The sequence below is a fragment of the Pecten maximus genome, chromosome 3 (assembly GCF_902652985.1).
Source record: "Pecten maximus chromosome 3, xPecMax1.1, whole genome shotgun sequence".
NCBI classification, from domain to species: domain Eukaryota; kingdom Metazoa; phylum Mollusca; class Bivalvia; order Pectinida; family Pectinidae; genus Pecten; species Pecten maximus.
This window is the reverse complement of record NC_047017.1, coordinates 14,614,733-14,631,874: the sequence shown is the minus strand read 5'-3', so window position 1 is coordinate 14,631,874 and position 17,142 is coordinate 14,614,733. Positions and strand designations below refer to the sequence as shown.

Genomic DNA, 17,142 nt, shown 5'->3' with positions numbered 1-17,142 from the left:
TTCACATTTATTATTCATCATAAGATAATTAACGTTAAGAAAATAAGCCATTTGATTGTTCTTTAATTTCTCTCAGCTTACCTGGAAATCCATATGGCAAGGCCTTCAACTATGTCGGAAGCTATTCTGGGCGCGGAAACTGTAAAAACATTTTCCTTTGCTTGGATAAGAGCCTGGAATAAAATTTTTTAAAATCATATACAAGTTTGATATAAACATTGCTTTATTTTTTTAAATCTTATTTTGCTGGGGGTTTTTTTTGTTTTTTTTTGTTTTTTTTTTTTTTTACTTTTTATACAGTTGTTTTAAGAAATCATGCAGAAACAACATTTTTCTAAAGGAACATTGATGTAGCAATTGCATATAAAAAACATCTTGTTCATTATCAGTCTATATGATTAACGACGTACCTCTGTGCGGAACTGTTGCAGGACAGTTTAGCTGCTTGCCTCGTTTGATACATCGCCAAAACACCTTATTATCTGTACACCTGGACTTCTGTAATGGAAACAATGTTGTTGTTGTCTTTTTTTATTATCATTTGTTTTATTCTATTTTAAATTTTAGTCATTACATTATCTTATGTACCATTACACTTGTTACCTTTTTATATACCCAGATATGTCATTCATCCTATGGACAGAGTCATATTTTTTATTATATTTTTTGCTTACCAAGACAGTGTAACTAAATCCCTTGCTATCAATAAGCTTGCGGGTTCCTCGTTTGGATCCTTGGCTGACTTCGTTGTATGTTGTTGGCAGATCTTTTTCTGGTTCTGCGACATCAAGTGATGACATCTCCAGTGCCAATGAATCTTCATGAATTGTTTCATTCTCTCGGAATGATGTTGTGATGTTAAATGAGTCCCCTGGTGTTGTCGACTCCTTAGGGCGATTACAGAGCATACATGATCAGTCAAGTTGCATGCAAACCCTTTGTCATTTTCCTTTAGTCATCCCTCGTTACTCCTAAAAATATAAAAGCAACTTCTAAATATCTGTACCTATCTATATATATATATATATATATAGCTTAACATATTTCTATATATGTATTTATTTCTCTAACTTAACGTATTTCTATACCTCTACATATTATTTCCCTAACTTAACGTATTTCTATATATGTATATATTTTTCTAAGCAATCTGAAGAAATATAAATCTGCTCGGAACTTGGCTACCAAATCCATTAAAAGGTCGCTATACAATTACGAAAAACACCTGGCCGAAAACATCAAAAGTGATAAGCTGTTCTGGAAATACGTCCGCCAAAAATCTCGAACAAACGTTTCTGTCACTAACTTGGAGAAGGAAGATGGAACATATACGCTGACAGAACTAGACACAGCAGAAGAACTCAACAACTATTTTAGTACTGTGTTTAACCCCCACTGCGACGAAACCATTTCATCCTTTCCTAGAAGACCTTGTGACACTATCTTAACTGATGTAGTAATCAACATGACCACAAATTATAAAGGAAATTGAGAAGCTTGCTGCCAATAAATCTCCAGGATCAGATCTATTCCATCCCAAATTACTGCTTGAAACTAAGGATGAATTGGCAGTGCCTTTAGAAATTTTGTTCAAATCATCACTTAACGAGGGGAAATACCGGATGACTGGAGGACTGGTCATGTTAACCCTGTTTACAAAAGCGGCAAACATTCCAAGGTGGAAAACTATCGTCCAATCAGTTTAACATCAGTAGTTTGAAAAATCTTGCAAAGAATAGTCCGGGATGCCCTTGTTAAACACATGGATGACAACAATTTATTTTCGGAGCATCAGCATGGATTCCGTGCTGGTAAATCTACTAGAAGTACTGAAGCACTGGGCAACGATCATTGACAACGGCGAAAATGTCAATGCAGTGTATTTAGATTTCAGTAAAGCATTTCATAAGGTTCCTCATCAACATCTACTAGCCAAACTTAGAGGTTGTGGAGTGGAGGGATTAAAGATTTCCTGTCGGAATTAAGACAATGAGTTACAGTAAACGGAGAAAGGTCTGGGTATGTTACTGTCACAAGTGGGGTTCCTCAGGGAAGTGTCTCAGGTCCTGTTCTGTTTCTTATTGATGTAAATGATATGCCAGATGTAACGTCTAGCATGGTATATTTAGGAGTGGTAGTTAAATAGCAGAACTGTAGAACGATGTAGACAAAATTGTAGATTGGACAATAAACTGGAAAATGAAATTAAATATTGCGAAATGTAAACACATGAACATTGGTAATTTGGAACAGAATCCAAACCTTTTCCTGAAATCAAGTCATGACAAAATTGAGATAAGAAAAGTTGAAAACGAGAAAGATCTAGGTGTGATATTTGACAACAAGGTTAAATTCAGTGAACATGTGAATCAGTTTATCAAAAAGGCGAATAGAAATTTAGGCCTTATATCTAGGACCTTCGCCTATATGGATGAAAATGTGTTCCAGTGCCTATAGAAAAGCCTTGTTAGGCCAATGTTAGAGTACGCCACCCAAGTTTGGCCCCCCAGTTCTTAAAAAAAATAAAATCATAGTTGAGAATGTCCAACGAAGAGCTACCAAAAAAGTCGTAAGTTTAGAAATCTTTCCTATCCTGAAAGATTACTCAAACTTGACATTCCAACACTTGAATACAGGAATTGAGGAACGACATGGTGGAAACTATTCTAGACAAGGATATGCTATTTACATCTGTAGTTTCAAATAGAACTAGAGGAAACTCTTGCAAATTGATCAAGAAACAGAGCAGGACCTCCATTACACATGGAACATTTGCCAGGAGGGTAATTGACCACTTGAATGCCCTCCCTGATCACGTGGTTCTAGCACCCACTCTAATTTGTTTTAAGTCTCGACTAAACAGACATTGGCGTACTGTTTCTTTCATATTTTATCCAAGTTTTTTAAATTATGCCCAAACTGTACATAGTAATGATCATGAAGAAGCGCCATCATTAGCGAATAGCTAACTTCGGTGTCGAAGACAAAGATGACAAAGATGTACAACATAGGGTCATAACATGCACGTCCATGACTTGGGTGCACGACCTCTCGGTTTTCACCTTTGTGTGACATAACACAGGACCCTGGATACAGTAATAACACTACATTAGCACAGGAACTATAAACACTTGAAAATACAACCTGTCCAATCTTCTAAATGCATAAACTTATACATGTTGATCATTCAATTTAAAACGACACTTAGAGACTTAAACAAATTTCTAACTCAGTTTTTAAGATACGCTTTATAGAGTTTACTTGTAACACTAAAACAAAAAAGGATAAAAGAAAATTTTGTATATATCTATAATAACAGGTGTCGAATTGATATATCTCTCATTAAGGGGCATCTAAACAGCAAATCCAGTGAAAACAGTGATATTTTACAATTCTATAAATTCCTACTATGGTGCAATTTAACAGAAGTAATTTGATGAACTTTTAATATGTATCGTTACAAACCGATGAACTTGCTGCGTTGGTTTGTATGGGTTTCGGGCTAACGTGTGCCCCTGCTACTTTCCAGAGGTTCATGGAGAAATGTGTTGGTGATATGCACCTGAGAGAATGCTTTATTTTTCTCGATGACATACTGATATTTTAAAGAAGTTTTGATGAACATCAAATGCACTAGAATCAGTTTTTTATAGACTTGTCAAACATGGTTTGAAGCTTAAACAAGGTATAGAAACCAACCCAGAAAAAGTAGTAATAACTCTTCAATTGTCATGATATTAAATATAGAAGTGTTTTATTAGATATAATTTGGTTAAAACATGTACAAAAGAAATACTATCTTTGCATCTGGTGTCGAGTTATTTGATAAAAATTACTTTGATTTTTTTTATTACAAATTGCGTTGATGTGACCATTCAACTCGACGACGCAATTTGTACTAACTTTTCAAATGTCATTATTAGTAATAGATGAGTATCTTTTTTTATAGAATTACATAGAAACGTGTAAAAAGGAAAGATTATCTTTGCATCTTGTGCCAAAATCTGGTGCTGCAATAGATATTTGTTTGACTGGATTCGCGAGTGGGAACTGTTTAGAGTGACAAGTTTCCTAGGATGTGCCTGGTGTACGTACGTACCTTAGGTACCCAACATTCGGGCTACTCTCTCAATAATTGATTGCTGAGGCAATGTTCGCACATTAATGACTATGTTATTCAAAAAATGAGGTTATGTAAGTGAAATCAATTTGTATTTGATTATATTTGAGGGTATTTCAGTGTATATTTCAGTGTATTTGATTATATTTGAGGGTATTTCAGTGTATTTGAGTGTATTTGAGGATATATCAGTGTATTTGAGGGTATTTGAGGATATTTCAGTGTATTTGAGTGTATTTGATTATTTTGAGGGTATTTCAGTGTATTTGAGTATATTTCAGTGTATTTGAGTATATTTGAGGGTATTTCAGTGTATTTGAGTATATTTGAGGGTATTTCAGTGTATTTGAGTGTATTTGAGTATATTTGAGGGTATTTCAGTGTATTTGAGTATATTTGAGGGTATTTCAGTGTGTTTGAGGGTATTTCAGTGCATTTGAGTGTATTTGATTATATTTGAGGGTATTTCAGTGTATTTGAGTGTATTTGAGGATATTTCAGTGTATTTGAGGGTATTTCAGTGTATTTGAGTATATTTGAGGGTATTTCAGTGCATTTGAGTATATTTGAGGGTATTTCAGTGTATTTGAGTATATTTGACTTAAACGTCAAGCCAAACAAATGTTGTGTAGAAGACGAGGTAAGATAGCAGAAAAACTTGATAATCATTATATCAAAACAAGATTAAATCCCGAAGGGTCAGGATGACCTATAGTCATCGTGTTTCCGCTGTCCGTCGTGCGCTATTTTCTCAAGTGCCACTGGTTTGATTGTACTGAAACTTTCTTGAACTGAACCCGGGATAATCCTAACCGAGACTTTTTTCGGGTCGGTCCAAAATCCAAGATTACCACAATGACCATCATCTTGAAATACACATTGAAAACTTCTCCAGTTCCACTGGAATCATCGAGCTGAAAATTGGTACGAATGTTAAGAAATGGGAAATTTCAACATGCTATTTTTTAGCCTCTTGAAAACGATGACATTGCAGCCATGGCGACCACTTTGTAACATGATTGTGCAATCATGGTTTTCCTGAACAACACATATTTCAAACTTTTTCTCAGGTTCCACCAGTGGGTTAATCCATAACTTACATGAAATGTTCCCGAGATGGTCCTTACCAAGTGTGGTTATTTTGTAGGGTCGATCCGAAGTCCAACATGGCCGCCATCTTGAAAAAAAACCCATTTTAAACTTCTCCAGTTCCACCAATAGAATTCTGCTCTAACCTGAAATCCTGAGGTAGTCCTAACCAAGTGTTGTTATTTTTCTGGTCGTTACGAAATCCAAGATGGCCACTATGGCAGCCATAGCCAGCAGTACCACTATTCTCGCTACGGAGTAAGTTTACGAAATAACGGTACAAGGTATTTTAGAGTCAGATGACCGTTGAGGCCATTGGGCCTCTTGTTTAAGTGGTTACCGTGGCTTTCACAGATCAGAAAATAGACAAAAAAAATGTGTTAACTTACCCTTCACAGCTGTATTAAAATTGCAATTGTTGTATAGATTACAAATATATATACTCTATTATAGGTAATATGTAGGGTTAACTGGCTATGTTTACATATCTAAAACATTTGCCTTGTTTCGTTATTTTTGGCACTTTTTCTGTAAACTGCTACCAAGACTTGCAGGCACCGGAGACACTCGACCATCGGACCCCTCACGTCGCCTGAACACAGCAACCGCCGAGAAAGGAGACGAAAACCTGTAAACCAAACTAAACTAAATGCTGAGGCACAGGTTCGTGCTCGTTCCTGAGTGGCTTCTTAATGATGATCCTGGTGTACTTGTATATTCATGAGGTAAATCCTCGATACTATCAAAACACACGATTGTTGTTATTTATAGAGTTTTGAACCTTTTATTTCTTACACGCATTTCAGGAACTGTTGTCATTCCACGCCAAACTGAACTTATTTTCCTGGCAAATTTTGGCTACTGAAGACCATGGCCGGCTGTTCCGTCGGCTCGTTAAGATTTGCCGTTCTTACGGCTTTTATATCCGTCTTTTTCATTAATAATCGTGGACGAACATGTTCCATTTTCCAGATTTTGAAGTAATTACTTGGTTGATGTATTTTTCATTGATAATGCAAAAAGAGACCATCTGTTCTATTTGTATAAGTTGGTTTGGTTGGTTTTCTGCGCCTTTTTTTTTTTTTTTTTTTGCTTTAGAACCACATACAAAATTGCACTTCTTCTTGTCAAAGACCATGATGGTATGACGTAGCCGAGTTTTATGAATCGCCATGCGATTGATTAAAAAATATCGCACAAATAATCATATTGACCCCAAACATGTACGTTCAATAAAATATTGAAAGCATTATGGCTTAATTTGATAATGTATACGCGTGTCACCACATTGACATTTTTTCGGATAATACCAAAATTTCAGATACTGCGCATGACCAACATCTAAGAATGTAATGCTACACGTAGATAACGTCATGTCATTAATACGATCTGTTGCCGGTCTCTTTCACACATAAGATCCCAGTCGGTGATGTTGTTCCTTCAGAGTATATCCGGAAATTAAAGTTGGAAAGTATGTTCTTCTTGTGACCTTCGTTGTTAAGGTCAACAACCAAACAAATATGTGGACACAAAAAAAAAGATTCAGAAAGCACACAGGAAAGAAAATATATACTCTGTTTATTTCATCATGATGAGATTCTACACAAATACAATATACATATGTAGGTACAATAGGGAACCATCGGCACTTTCCGTAAACGAGAAAATATTTTATTTTCTCATTTACGGAAAGTGCCGACAGTTCCCGATTGATGTGGGTATAGTGTGCACGGTCTAAGCCAAGAGTAAATTGGCTGGAAGACTACAATACAGAAATATAATTATGCTAATCTACAAATGCTACAAAATTGCTTTGAAATAGCAGGGGAAATACTACATAGCAATCGATTACATACAACGACAATGGATCAGACTTATTGATTATCTCTTAATGCATGGCTTAATTCCTGGATAATGGATTGATGAGATGCTCGGAGAAGAATAGAAAAGCTACAGCAGGAAGTCCAGACAATAAATAGCACAAGCATATCCCATGTCTGGTTAAACTGCTCGATATTGATTAGGGTCCTCACAAACCAACAAAACAATATTTTATTATCAATTTATCACAAACATTAAAGTCATTGGATCTACAATATTCGTGTGAAAAATAGAAGTCACACTTTCTGGGAAACGATTCTCAAGCCCGAGTAAATGAATTTAAAAAAAAATCGACAATTATTACCTATTGTTTTCAACATAAAAAAATCCCATTTCACAGGTACATTTTGTATTATTCAAGGGAAGTCTCATGTTTGATTCATCTCCTATTATACAGTAACATGTATTACAACCAGCATGTTTCAGTGAGATCATATCAGAGATCCTATGTGTGTAACATTTTATGTTGGTGAATCAATGAAGTGTTCTTGGGTTGCTGAATCACTCTCACTCCCAAAGTCTGGGAAATATCTGTTCAAAATCTCCAGTCATTCTCTTATCTAAATTCCTCACAAAACCTGAAGTGGCAATGTTGTTCACCCTTTATAAAATAGAAAGTGAGTATTCTAAATATAATGCTGGTACAAAACAAAGGAGAAAAGTTATTCATATTAATACAGAAAAACTATTTCATTTTAGACAGAAAAATGTTTTTTCTTTGCCAGTTCTAAATTATTGTCTCCTGCAATAATACCTAAGAATTATCTATCTTATTATCTAATGTATAAGACTACTAGAGTTATCTCCCTTTGGGAGACACATTACATTATTATGAGTCGGCACTGAATGAACCATCATCATTATATTCTAAATGGGATACTGATAATGTTTAATGTAGAGTTAATTTATTACAACACATGCAGTTAACTGCATTTTGGTGTAAGTTTCATGGGAATGAAAGCAACGAAAGTGATTTTATGACTTTTTAACTCTTGCCAATCTCTTTTGAAACAGAACCCTGTCAGTCTTCCTTTTCTCCCTTCTCATTTAAGTGGTCTTGCGGAATGAAATAAAATTCGTACAACAATATCAATCTTGACAAGACATTTTGTTATCTATCTATTACAGAGTCCAAATGCCACAAGCCAAAAAGTGTACTGCATGCAATTTTTCAAAGTTGAAGCAAAATTGGTCAGTATACATATCAAAAGGCAGCAAAAAGTGTTTTTTAATTCAAATTTAGCCATATTCCACAATTGCCTTTTCCACAATATATTTGACATATATCATATATATCATATATATATATTAGAATGATAGCATCATATTTACTTTGATTTTCATATGTTTTCCATAGATTTAATACAATGTGTATGAAAGAAACTGGTTAATATCTGTTAATTGCAACACTGGTTTGAAATTTATAAGATACATGATATTATTTTAATGAGATATATGAAGGATATCTATAATCTTAATATGTATATTGGATATATCAGACCTATCTATATATCTGCCAAACTAGAACAATGTAATGTAAAATATGAAAGTAGCATTCAACAAGCATTACAGACCTCTAACATTAGTATAGTCATCACAAATAAATATGAATATGGAGTTGTCAGAAACACATTTGGTTAACACTTCGTCTAAATATGGTATGGTTTACAACCAATGGACAAAAAAAAGTGATATAAACTCTTTCAAACCTCATACATGTATTTTCAAATACATCCGAAACAAAACGTAAAGCTTCATCTTTAAGGATACAAAATGATCATAAAAAAGAAAGATATCAATGATAATAAAAAACATTTTACAAAGCTGACCCTGTTTGGCAGATTGCGATAGCTACAAAAATACATGAACAAAACAATTTACAGTTTCCAACAATATCTAGAAACTAGTCTTCTTGGATGAAAATATTTAGAGAAATTCTCGAAGTTGTTTTTACTTTTATATATCATTGATATTTACTACTCTTTCACAAGTCACAGACACTAAATTCTGGTTTGAGCGATAAGGTCAAGAAAGTTAGTTTGATGAGTATGGTCGTATCTAATTTATATTGGTATTACATATTATGACAAGAAATACTACTTAAACATGGCTCTACACAGGGTAAAACTATGTATATCTATAGAAGGCAATCTTAAATAAATGAACACTTTGTTCCTTGAACACTCTCATGGAATGATATAATACCTACAGTATAAGTCTAACAAAAAGGGTTTCTCTTGTTTCATCCAAAAAAAAGAAGAGATTTTTAATCTAAATAAATACAATATGTATTTACATAGCACTAGAGTTTAATATCATACATAAGATACTGTATATATTATACATATCTCCTACACCTACATTATCATATTATACTGAGTATCACTACAGATCTGTAAACCACTCGTAAAATGTATGGCTTCCTTGTATTTGTGGTATTTAATCAGCTTTTTTTTTTTAACCTTTTTTGACTCTCATCATCTTTGATTCAGACATATTTTCACAAAATTCAGCACACAAGTAATGTCCACATCAATCTACATCTGTTTGTATCATTGTGTTCTATTAAAGTACAGGATTTGGAGTATTTTTAAAGCAAAATGATCTCTTTAGAATAGTGGATAACATGATAGGTCATCTTTGTACATGTATCTACACTACTCACAAACCTTTTCCCTTTCATTGTTTTTTGCAGCTGATACTCATAATAACAAATATATCTATTTAATAGTAAAGGTCTTTTCTATTTAAAGGTTTTCCGCCTCATCTGGCAATAATTTTGAAAGTGTATTCATGTTTTTGGATACATATACGACCTACTAAGTGTATTCATGTTTTTGGATACATATACGACCTACTAAGTGTATTCATGTTTTTGGATACATATACGACCTAAATTTCCTTCTGAAATCTGGGTGGATTTTTTTTTTAAATACACTGTATACATACAAATCTTTATGTAGCAAAAAAATCTAGTCTTTGGTTAAAAGACAAAAGATAATATAGTCAGATCAGTATATTCCAATAAGCACAACCAATCCTCTTTTCTTGACAAAAGTTGGGGTGTTCTTACAAGGGCAGGTGTACTTGGTCGAATACTGTATGTATTTTTTCTGACATTCTTGCAGACAATCATTCACTTGTCAACTTGTTAGTACAATCCCTACATGACGTGTATACAACTACATGTTAAGTCACCTACATTCATTCCAGTATTACTAACTTATATCTAGTTAGATCACAAATATTTCCCTCTCCTTACTTTCAATATATATCCACTTTTATGCAAAAATGTTAAAAATTTAGCTCTCCTGTCCAAACTTTTTCTTGTTAATCCATTTGAGAGACTGTGTGAAGAGTTTGTCCTGTAGTTCCTCATCTTTAACAACCTCCTCTATTTCAAATTCGGCACATTCCCTGAAATTACACAAAGACATAACAGTGTAATTCTTCATCAAAATTAATGATGAACTTCATGGTCAGTGGCTAACAGATCCGACACGTTTAAATATTCATTATACCAAAGAAAGGTTCCATAGAATATAATCCCTCAAAACTAGTTCTGACTGTGACAATCGCAAAATCTAACACTATAAATAATCAGTGCAAAAATTACAAGTAATACAAATGACTTTTGACAGTTTGCTTATGAACCCATTTCTCTTTGAGCCTTTCAGGCAAAAAAAATCTACTATAAATCTACTACTAACTGTTTTGAATTGAAAGACTCCATGGTAGTTTTACAGGCAGATTTTCATGTAGTTTTGGGGGAGACACACATCTTATGATTCAGAGTCCAACATATCGGATAAACAATGTATGTAATATAGCTTGCAGGTACAAATATGGCAGCAATGACTTGCTTCAGAGGCCAAACAGAAAATCTAGGTACTGGTTTACCACCTACATGACTCCTCCCATACATATTTTACTACATTTTGACATGCAAATTTTACCTTGACTATAAATGAATGAAAAACAAAACAATCTTACTAATGCAATATGACATTTCTGTAAGTGGAACTTACTTGAATAGCCTGCCTGAGATTTTGCCAGCATGCTCAGTCAATGCACAGTAAAGTCCAGTCTGAGCTCCATCCTCAATTGCCTTCATCAAGAAGCAGAGAATTGGATAAAAGGAAATGGCAAGGAATGTATTCTTCTGGAAAGGCAGGTGACGGTAGATTTTGGTGTTGACAATCCCTGGCAGTGCACAGTTTGCTACCAGTCCTGTGGAACAATCAAGCCAAGTTTTAAACATTGCAAGTTGATTTATAAATACAATGTACTCAAATAGCAACACCCAGAAATGAAATGACATAAAAACAAAGCCTGTTCTGTGAATGTGTCACTCTGGTAAAATACAAATTGCTTCTTAGTGACTCCGCTAAAGAGAATTTCTCTTTAGCTCAAATGGTAAAGTAACAAACTAGTAAGCCAGGTGTCCCAGGCTCGATCTCTAGCGATTAAAAATAATAACCTCAGCTATATTTGCACCAATGTAAGTACTGCAGAACTTACTCAAGCTCTTAATTCTGGAAAACTCGAGGACCAGTAGTTTTCAAATGTGGAGTACATCACCTTGGTGAGATACTACTGACTAAGCCAGAGAGAATTTCTCTTTACCTTAATCGGTACAGTACAGTGTCAGACGAGTAATAAGCCAGGGGTCCTGAATTTGATTCTCAGATGAAGTTTTAAAAATAATGACCTCTACTATACATTTAAAATCAGAAAGCGAATGATATCTGAATCTTTACTTTCTGTGTGAAATGACTTACCCTGTTCTTTTCTACTCAGAGCCAAGGAGAAGAGCACGAGAGCCAGCTTGCTCTGGGCGTATGCTTGACTTGTGACGTACTCCCGTTCCGTATAGCTGACATCATCAAAATCAATTTTCCCCAGGGCATACGCTGGAGCTATCTGGCTTACAATACGGCTTCCTTCAACCTTCTTCAATAATGGCAGTAACAGATGAGTCAGTAAAAATGGCCCTGGAGGAAAAAATAATCCCACAAGTTTGAATCTGTCTAAATAGCTAAGAAAAGGGAAAAAGATGGACGAGATTTCTCAATGGATATATTTCCTGTTCAGATTTTTCTTTTTTTATTAAATCAGCAAGGAGCATGCAGCGTTCTGCCATTCACCCATCTGTCTATCTGTCAATCCTTCCATTGTATTTTTCCTCAAACAAGTCTCCTCCCCAAGTGAAAAAAGTTTGGGGAGAGCTTATTTGTGAACCACTTTTAGCTAATTATTTAAAAGTGATTATTCTGCAAAAACAAAGACTTCTAATTTTTGAAGCATATTTTAGCTACTTTTGAAGAAGAAGATTGTTGGAATTTTAGCCAATATGACCCCTTTTGGTCCCATCCCTAGGGGCCTATGGGGGTGGGGACCATATAATTCACAATTGTGGTTCATCTTACGCCATTGAAGCTTCCAGTAAAATTGGTTTAAGGGGATTTGAAGAAGATCTCAAAAATAAAAATAAGTTTACGGAAAGCACACAATACGCATCATGACAGCTATAGATCATTAACATCTGTTTTAATTTTCTGCACACTTCTATTTATTTGATGGGCTTGAACTAACCACCAAAAGTTAGAATGCCAAGTAGCGCATTCAAACTTACCTAGATAGTTGACCTGGAATTGAGTTTCAAATTTATCTTCGGTCAGAGTCAATGGGCACATCATTACCCCAGCATTGTGAATCAGCAAATTCAACGATTCCTCCTCTGAAAATAAAAACAAAATTCAACATACAAGTAAGTTTTAATAATGGATCGAAAAATATATGCTAACATCACATTAATACACTGTAAAAAGTGAAAACCATTCTGAATACTTTCAGTTCTAGATAGCCAGCAATCGGGTATATAACATATTTGTGTAATTTCAGCTATCCATTGTTGACACAGATATGCCTGAAATTCAAATACACTGTACATGTATAAAGATAATTTCTAACCTGAATACTTACACAGAGGTCTACATATGTCAAAGGACTATCTACTCCTATAATATATCAGGCAGCTGATGGCCAGTTTTTATAAGATGTTGTCATGCCAACTGTCTTTAAAAGCTGTCAAAAGTTTCTCATCAATTAGACCTCCAACATTTGTAGGAGTGAATGAAGACTTATCTGGTAAAGGTCTAAGCCTGTACATCTCACATCAATTTTTGTTTAACAAAATAAATGTTGTGTGGAAGGTCTCTAAATTTGAGATAAACATTATATATATCTTATATCTACTAGTAACGACAACTATGTCTAATCTACATACAAAGGTCACTACTATGGCTAGTAAGAATAGTGTATCTATTCTTATTCTGTTGTTTAAAGAAAGTAAATATCAGCAAAGTTGGGCTAAATTTTCTATTTGAATGAGCTTTACAATGTGTATCTGACACTTGAGCCAATTAACAATTACAATTTTGTATTCCAGATACACTTATATTTTTTTTTTTAAATAGGTTTTTTTATTTTGTTGTTGGTGTCAGTTGCAATTTGGTATTTACATGAAATAAATGTTTTCGGTCTTATCTAATTAACCAAATCCAACTTATTAAATTTTGAAAACTTACTTTTTCTAAAGCTTGAAACAAAATCCTCTATAGATTTAAAGGAAGCCAGATCACATACAAGTCCCACTACATCAGCTTTCTTGTGAGTTTCCTTGATGCTTTTGACTACTTGTTCTGCTTGCTCTGCTGTGTGACAGGCGAGATAAACCTTGGCCCCTGTAACATAATCATTGATTAGTGATCAAACATAGGGATCATTTGAAACAGCACATGGTTTTATCAACCCCAGGTCAGTAATATTGACCTAGGCCATACGCGTACATGGCCTTATATTATTGACCTCAGGTCAGTAATATTGACTAAGACTGAGACTTTGTTCTGCAATTTTTGCCGGTGCCTAATCAACATGACTTTTTCTACAGGTTATCACATGTGAATTTATTGTCCAATGAAAATGTACATTTGATATGAAAAAAATTGAATATATACAGTGTATACACAACCCTAAAATAACAGCACTTGGATCTCCCATTTCATGCAACCATTTTTCAATTATTTTTTATACTGTTTTTGTTAATATTAATTAACTGCTACACAAGAAGTTCATGGATATCACATGTGTCATTGTATCCGTTAGTTTGATTTGCCAGTATCTTTACCTCTGGAAGCTAAATCTTTTGCAGTATACTTTCCAATGCCAGAGCCTGCTCCTGTCACGATAGCAACTTTTCCATCAAGTTTAGATTCACAAAGACATCGGGCCCCTCTCATGTATTGTCTAAAATCAAAAGATATTTACATAACTGTTGCATCTTTAAGTGACGTGGCAGGTTTTAATCGAATATAGTGTGAATAGTGATGCAGTGACACGCCCTCTAGCTTCACCCTAGGGGGATTTTTCCCTTTAGCTCGATCGGTTGAGGGGCAGACTGACATAGATCGATCCCTGGTGGAGACTCATACATGGTTTCCTTATACTCATGCCATATTCTTGTCTTTGAAATATTATTGGCATATTGTGACTGAAGTCATAAATTAAATATTTGCAGTCGATATTATAAAATTATAAAGGAGGCAAAATATTGACTAATTATATGCAAAGATGACCAAATAACAAGGAATTTTGTTTCTGCAATATTTCTAATTAATTATCAACTGATATGACACTTGACAGTTAAAGGGGCATTCCTTCGCTCGGACATCAGAAACATGCACAATTTCTATTGATAAAATCTATGCCCGTATGAGGATTATATGAGTGTATGTGCCTATCAGTAATGAAATAACGCCTAAATGTACAGAAAACAGCACTTTGGCTGTCCTAGAGAGTAAAACTGCTGCATGAAGTTAAAGATTATAGCTTTTACTTATAGAAATGTACGGAAAAATGACATTTCGTACATAAATATCGTCTGCCTTTGTAGTAATTAGTTATACTTCGGGTCAAATTGAGATTTTTTATGATCCAATACTTGAAGCACTTCAGCTGCCCTTGAGAGTGAAACTGCTGTATTAATGTAATGACTAATAGCTTTCACTACTTGAGAAAAACACATATTTCATATTAAACTCGTTTTAGCGATATAGCCTACATTTAGTCTTTATTCAAATGAGGAAATGTCCCTTTAATTATGTTTATAACTGGATTTGCACTGTTGGTAAAAATAAGAATTCACCAATAACAATATATTTCGACTGCTAGGCCTACTATATTACAGTCCAGTAGCCTACCGGTAATATACCCTAAAATTGGGGCACATGGGAATGTTTTAGTCTTACATTAAAAATAGCCAGAAATGTACCTACAGAGATCGGACAGAAGTATTCGGACAAATGGCTAATCTTAAGCGCCGTCGACTACCGTGAGGCGCACAAAAAACCGGATAAAATCTTAATAGGTTACTTGTTCGCTTATTACCGTACACCAGCGGGAAGGTGACGTCACTGTTGACGTCATCTACGTCACTAAACGTACGTGACATCTGCTGATGTTTTCTGACAGTCTGCTAAAGAAAGATGGGTCGGCGAAGTGTTGAACTGACGGTTGGTGAAAAGGAAGCTATCATCAAATTGATTAAGGCAGGAACCAAGCAATCAGTGGTTGCGGATGTTTTAAGTGTCTCGAAATCTACCATTTCAGATGTTTGGAAACGTTATGTAACCCGTGGAACAGTTGTTAATAACCCTCGATGCGGAAGGACGCCATTTCTGGACGAACGTGAGAAGCGTCGCGTTATTCTTTGTGTCCGGAAAAACAGAAGAAATTCTTTAGCCGAAATAACCAGCAAAGTAAATAATTCTAGGACCATTGTAAATGATGCTCCGGTTAGTTCCAAAACTATTGACAGGTTTTAAAGTCTGAGGGCTACGCTAGACGAATTACAAAGAAAACTATGGTCGTTCGAGAGGTTAACCTGAGGAAAAGAGTATCTTTTTGTTACGAAAAAAGAAATTTGACAGTGGATAATTATTGGAAAGGTGTTATATTTTCCGATGAGAGCCAGATTGTTGTTGGTAATGACAACAGGATTTTTGTATGGCGAAAAAAGGACGAGGGGTACCGCCCGGATTGTGTCTGTCCCAGGTCACAAAGGAAACTTTCGGTGATGATTTGGGGGTGCATTACTTACAATGGAGTTGGAACCATATGTTGTGTTGACGGTACTATTAATGCTGTAAAATATATCCAAATTTTAGAAGATAATCTCTGGCCGGTAATTGCCAGACACTTTGCAAATGACAGGTATGTGTTTCAACAAGACAATGCCCCCGTTCACAAGGCCCGTGTGGTGTCGGAATATTTTGAAAACAACAATATTTCAACATTAGAATGGCCTCCACAGAGCCCAGATTTAAATATAATTGAAAATGTGTGGCTGAAGATTAAAATAAAACTTAAATCGATGGTACACAACATCAACAATAAAAACCAACTGTACGAGGCTATCACGGATGTGTGGCGATCGTTGGACACGGAATACATCCAGAGTTTATATAACACAATCCCAGACCGTCTGAAGGAAGTCAGGAAAGCAAAGGGCAATATTACCAAATATTAAGTAAGTAAAACAAACAGGTTTTTCAGATATGGCGGTTTTAATTTAGGCAACACTATACCGCACGTTATAACGCAACGTCATTTTGTCTGAATACTTCTGTCCGGTCTCTGTAGGCCTATAACATGCCCGTAATTGGGTTGGGAAATATAGGCTAGTACACGTGTACGTTATGTGTTCTTAATTTGCGTTTAAAGAATTTCACCTGAATGCATAAAGGACACCAATCGTGACACCAATAATGATGGGCCACCACGACTCAAATATCGCCTCGGGATCTGGCATCTCGCCCATCCCTGGGATAATCATCTTCTTCACCATTTTCGTGTTGTTCTGAGGACTCGACTCGCCCGGCAGGTGTAGATATAATTGACAATCCGGTCGCGGGATCGATGACGACCAATTTCCGGAAAATGAAAAGAAATAGTTACTGGATATCAATGTCAATGTAGACTATATTGTAGTC

The 17,142-nt window shown here is 35.1% G+C and overlaps 1 protein-coding gene across 1 annotated transcript; it reads right to left on the bottom strand.

Moving 5' to 3' along the window:
- Window positions 1-6,765: 6,765 nt before the first annotated feature.
- Window positions 6,766-17,047, bottom strand: LOC117323309 (retinol dehydrogenase 13-like). The gene is made up of 7 exons (XM_033878448.1): window positions 16,882-17,047; window positions 14,280-14,398; window positions 13,681-13,836; window positions 12,726-12,830; window positions 11,872-12,084; window positions 11,119-11,320; window positions 6,766-10,507 (listed from the first exon to the last, which is right to left on the bottom strand). Exons 1-7 carry the CDS (start codon window positions 16,995-16,997, stop codon window positions 10,393-10,395), a joined length of 1,026 nt encoding a protein of 341 aa, XP_033734339.1. The 5' UTR covers window positions 16,998-17,047; the 3' UTR covers window positions 6,766-10,392.
- Window positions 17,048-17,142: the final 95 nt, after the last annotated feature.

Bases quoted from the DNA above. Each gene is read 5' to 3' on its own strand.
- LOC117323309 (XM_033878448.1), bottom strand. From the start codon at position 16,997: ATGGTGAAGAAGATGATTATCCCAGGGATGGGCGAGATGCCAGATCCC. The intron at 11,321-11,871 runs GTAAGTCATTTC...ATTGTTCCACAG, and splicing joins TCTGAGTAGAAAAGAACAGG to GACTGGTAGCAAACTGTGCA. The intron at 10,508-11,118 runs GTAAGTTCCACT...GTGTAATTTCAG, and splicing joins ATCTCAGGCAGGCTATTCAA to GGAATGTGCCGAATTTGAAA.